Below are 5,218 nucleotides of genomic sequence, written 5' to 3' on the forward strand. Positions count from 1 at the left end.
CACCTCTGCTGAAGTCAATGACACATCAATTTACACAATAAGCAAATATACATTCATATATTGATGGATATTATATTATATATTACAAAAAATATAAACAATGGCTATGTTGCTTTGGTTGAAGAATAGACACCGCAGAAAGAAAGACGCCATCACATTTGAATAGTTTGTCTCTGTATGTAACAGTTCTTTGTTTGGCTGTCCGGGACGCATGTCCGTGTTTGCATATATCCAGCAGCGATTTCCATTTTCTCTACAGATAACAGATACCCACAAATATATTTCCCTAACACCAAAGAAGCACATCACTGAGGTCATCAGGTTGTTGGTAAACCATTGACCACCACCTGTCCATGTGCAGCAGTCACATTGATGAGGAGAAGACATGAACCAGGAAGTCAATAAATGCTTGGCCCAAGTTTCTGAGCCTCTGCAGCAGCGATTGAGTCGATGCCAGGTATGTTTCCAACTGGAGAGTGAAAACTAAACTACATTCTGGTCCAAATGCCAAACCAAAGCCGGTCTGTGTCAGAGCGGCTGGTGGGTGCCTATGTGGGACTGACACTTGGGGCACTCATGGTGGACGTTCTTCATCCGGTCCATGAAGAAAGGAATCAGACAGCAGCCTCCAATACATCTGTTGGCAACAAAGCAGACCATGAGGTACAGTAGGCCTACACCTTCAAGTTCCAATGTTAAAGGGATAGTTCAACATTTTGGCAAATTCGCCTATTGCCATAATCCCTATAGTCTAGGAGTTGGTTCATTACCTTTAATTATTAATTAATTATTATGCATGTTGTTTTGAGATCTGCGGGGCAGAAACGTTTGCTTCTCAGCGAACACAATGGAGGTGAATGGTACAAGTCCCCTGTCCTTTAAAACACATCAAATACACAATCCAACAACTCCAGAACACTCTCATGGACAAGTTGTGACGTGCATATACACCACGCTGTGAAATAATCATGTAAAAATGTGACATTACAACACACAAAGCAAATACTCGGAACTACTTGTACTTTTGAAATCACTGTGCCCAGCAGCCGTATCTGGAATGTAGTTCCGGCTACGCATTTGGCTCGAAAACAACTCCATTTGTATTTCATAGCGTGGTGAATGTGCAAGTCACAACTTGTCCACAAGAGCGTTTTGGAGTTGTTGGATTGATGAGGGACAGAGGACCTGTACCATTCACCTACATTGTGTTCGCTGAGCAGCTCACGTCTCTGCTCCGCAGATCTCAAAACAACATGCACCGATAATTAAAGGTAATGAACCTACCCCTATGACTAGGGGAGAGTGGGGTAATGTGAGACACCAGGTAATGTGAGACACCCCCTGTATCTAGAAAACGGAACATATTTTTGGTCATGTGACCATTATGTTTTCAAGCCCCTTCCATTTCCCCATGGCCATGAAGGAGAGGACCTCGTGATGCTGTGGAAAGCATGTTTTTTTCACAAAAATATGATTTTTGCATGTAAAAGTAAATTTTCTTGGTGTCAACTTAATCAACTGTTGTGCCAAAGCAAATTGATTCAGGTAGAAAAACTTATATGATACATGATGATGAACTACCAACACATAAAACCATGTGATGATGCTGGCTGGAAATTTGCCTGAATTTCTAAGAGAGGTAGTTTTTTCTAAAATGGGGGTGTTGGGGTAAAGTGAGACGAATGCTGCGGGGTAAAGTGAGACCATGGATGTATTATAATAAATCCATGAGTGAGACACTGTGAGCACACCATACCAGAGCCAGTCTATTCTCTGACCATACACAAAGATTTACACTAGAATCTCGTCCCCCAAGCCAGAAATCTCGCGTGATCAAACATGATCTGTAGCCACACTGCTTTGTTATGCCATGTGCTCTCAGTCAGCTCGCTTAATATTGGTTACATTCAATTTTAGTCACATTCCACTTTGTCGGCTCCCCCACATAAAAGAGGACTTTTGATCAAAATGGTCACAATTGTCGGGTCCTACAATCTGACCCCCAGACAATCTAACTGGTTCTATCTGTTATTTGAATGTTAATTAAAACATTTTGTGTTGTATTTGATTTTGTTCTTGAGTCACTTTTTGTGTTGAGAAAAAAAAAGTGCTTAATTGACCAATCCCCATGATTCTGTTACTAGTCCGACATTAGTTCTGGGAAGTGTGGTTGTCAAGCTAGCTGTCAGGATTCTAACTGTTACAACATGTGTTGTTATGGTAGTTTCAGAGTGGAAAAAGTAAGTGGATCAGTTTACCCCATTGATTTCTCTGGTTTGTCTCAGTTTACCCCTGAGCTGGGGTAAAGTGAGACACAAGACCACTTTTTTTTAAAACAATCATATTTTCACTGTCCTTCATAATAATTCCCATTGCTAGGAAACATCCTGAATTAATGGGAAATGTGTAAATTTTACTGATAAATCATTTTAGCTCGCTTAGAGGGGAGCAAATGTAAAAAGTGTCTCACTTTACCCCACTCTCCCCTATAGGGATTATGGCAATAGGGGAATTTGCCAAAATGTTGAACTATCCTTTAAAGGGTCAGTAGAGAATACTGTCAGCACTCTTCTGTCTGTCCTGTAACAATGAAGCATTAGCCAGGACAAAGTTAGCTTATCTTAGTTTAGCATAGAGACTAGGAAACAGAAACATTTAGCCGTAAGACTCATGACACATTTTACAGCCACACTTTTTTCCCTGTAAAAACTTTAAGTGTAAAAAACATTCAAAGTGTTTTTCAACAGATTTTGTGCAGATAAAACTAAACATGTCAGCAGCAAACATTGAGCTTTAAATGGGCTAGTTTGCAGAATTAGTGGCCGTAGCTTCGTGAAGACAGGCATTGATATTTACATTTTCATCTAACAAAAAAGTGATTTAGTGCGTTTTCAAAAACTACAGTTCACAAAGAAAAAAATGTCATCCAGGAAGATTTACCCCATCATGGAGCACAGGCAGCAGAGCAGCCACACCGTCTCGCCCCGTGTGCTGTGGATTTCTGTGGAGATGACCTCTCTGCAGAACGGACACTGAGTGACAGTCGACACCCCACCCAGAGTGTTCACTACCCCACAAGAGAGACAGAGAAGGTAGGACATTTAAAAATGCCTGGATGATATGTATGTGTTCTGTGAGTGAGTAAGTGAGTGAGTGAGTGAGTGAGTGAGTGAGTGAGGAGGAGTAACCCACCTGGAACAACTTGGCCTGCTGATGTTTCCGCTGCAGGTGGAGTTTTTACTGTCTGCTCCAGAGAGGCGTCCTCCTCTGTGTGCTCAACAGGGGGCAGGGTGTATATTCCCCCAGTGGGTGTCTCAGTTTTGTAAGAAATGGGACATACTGCACCCTGGTGACCTGATTTAAAACAGGAGAGGCTCAAACAGAGTGACACAGATGGAGTAAGCAATAACTGGGAGTAGCTCTGAGAATCCAGAGCTGGTCACATATAAACTCATCTAATGCTGCTTAGGAAATGATCACAGTGTGTTTGCCAGTAATTCAAAGTGACAATTTTAATCTAAACTCTGTTATGAATCCTTGAAAAATCCTGGAGTAGATGTACCTCTTTCTGTGGTGGGGTTGAATATTCCTCCTCGATTCTCCAGCTCCTTCTTTTTTACCAGCAGCTCCTCCAGCTCCTTCTGGACGGCCTCCAGTTCACACTCTTCATCACTAGTGTCCTCACACGGCTCTGAGACACCGCACAGGAAGAGGGAGCTTACTAAATGTCCCTGTTCACCATTTTGAATCATTGCCATTCAAAATACATCAATGAACAATATTTTTCATTTACATATTCTATTCAAAATAGATTTAAAATGTGTGTTCATTTAAAGCAGAAGTAAGTGATATGTTTGTGTTAATATAAGTCTTAAATAATTATATCTTCCGACAGCAATCACTTACATAGAGTGTTTGGTCTGAAACACGGGTCTGTCAGTCACTCCACTCTGCTCTGAGCCGAGGGGAAAACATTTATCGTATCCTACAGTTTTTATCCAATGAGGAGAGAGAACGGCATGCAGGGCTGTGTGTGCAGCCAAGGAACGCCGTGAATGTGGCGACGTAGGGACGAGGACTGTTATGTTGCGTTCAAGGAAACTCGTATTTTTCCGACCGTGAAGTCGTACCAGTTCGATCTGGTACGAGTTCACCGGTCGGAAGTTACGAGTGGCCGTTCTAGTGACTTTCACCGGTAAAACAGGTCGGAAAAACACGAGGGGGTTGCCTGGAACGCTACAAAGTCGTAAGTTGTGACTTGAAGCTGTAATTTACAATTTCAAAAGCCTGCCTGGAACGCAGCATTAGCGAAAACGACCGTACCACTTACTTCTGCTTTAATGTAGCGTCAGAGAAAGACAATATATTATGTGATAGAATATCAAAATGAAAAGTAAATTCAATGTTAGGTTGCTGGATAACTGTTTAGAAACATATACGTATGATGATGTGTTAGGTTTCAACATTTAGTCAGCTAATAAGTTTTATCAGTCATTTAGTTCATTTATATTCATTAAACCAGCTGATTGGAGATCATGGGAACAGTTTTAACTTCCAAGCTTTACAGCGATGAGGTATTCAAGGATTTATAGTTCCCTACATGGAAATCTAAGGTTGAGAACTTTAGGTTTAAATACTATAATAAAGCCTACATAAGAGTAATGAAAATTTACTTTTAAAATTTGAACTAGCAAATTGCAAATTTAAATGAGGCAAATATAACAAATTAGGACAGAGAAGACGAAAAATAATTTGAGGTGTACAAAATATTCTGAGCTTGTTTTCATCTCAACATTTTCCATGAGAGATTCCAAAGTGTTGGATTGATCAAATTTTGTCAGTGTCCTTGAACTCCTCATTGCTGACAACAAGTTTGTTTGTTTTCTACTCGACATATATACTGTTTAATTGAAGGTGCTGACTCACTGTCCTCTGTGGTCCCACTACTCTGATCCCTTCTTTTCTTCTTTAAGTGCTGCATCTGAAGCAGAAGAAATCGTCTGTTCTGCAGCTGCTGTATGCGGGACTTGATGAGTGCCAGCGTTGGGGGGCAGATATTTGGTGACCTCTGTTCGGATTCAGGTCGAGGTTCAGGTTGAGACACATGCTGCTGCTGCTCCTGTTGTGGCTCAGTGCTGGCTCCTGTGTCCACTGTCCCTTCAGTTTGTGTCTGATTAGAAGACTGGTCGAGCCCCTGGTCCTCATCTGGACTCTTCAT

The 5,218-nt window shown here is 41.3% G+C and overlaps 1 protein-coding gene across 1 annotated transcript; it reads right to left on the reverse strand.

Moving 5' to 3' along the window:
* Nucleotides 1-420: 420 nt before the first annotated feature.
* LOC146967867 (uncharacterized) lies at nt 421-5,218 on the reverse strand. The gene is made up of 5 exons (XM_085762114.1): nt 4,927-5,218; nt 3,563-3,691; nt 3,193-3,354; nt 2,941-3,067; nt 421-637 (listed from the first exon to the last, which is right to left on the reverse strand). Exons 1-5 carry the CDS (start codon nt 5,216-5,218, stop codon nt 529-531), a joined length of 819 nt encoding a protein of 272 aa, XP_085618240.1. The 3' UTR covers nt 421-528.

This window comes from Trachurus japonicus, chromosome 19, assembly GCF_045865225.1.
Source record: "Trachurus japonicus isolate A0001 chromosome 19, Traja_1.0".
Lineage (NCBI taxonomy): Eukaryota > Metazoa > Chordata > Actinopteri > Carangiformes > Carangidae > Trachurus > Trachurus japonicus.

Bases quoted from the DNA above. Each gene is read 5' to 3' on its own strand.
- LOC146967867 (XM_085762114.1), bottom strand. From the start codon at position 5,218: ATGAAGAGTCCAGATGAGGACCAGGGGCTCGACCAGTCTTCTAATCAG. The intron at 3,355-3,562 runs GTACATCTACTC...GTTTTAAATCAG, and splicing joins CAACCCCACCACAGAAAGAG to GTCACCAGGGTGCAGTATGT. The intron at 638-2,940 runs GTAAATCTTCCT...TGTTGCCAACAG, and splicing joins TGCCTGTGCTCCATGATGGG to ATGTATTGGAGGCTGCTGTC.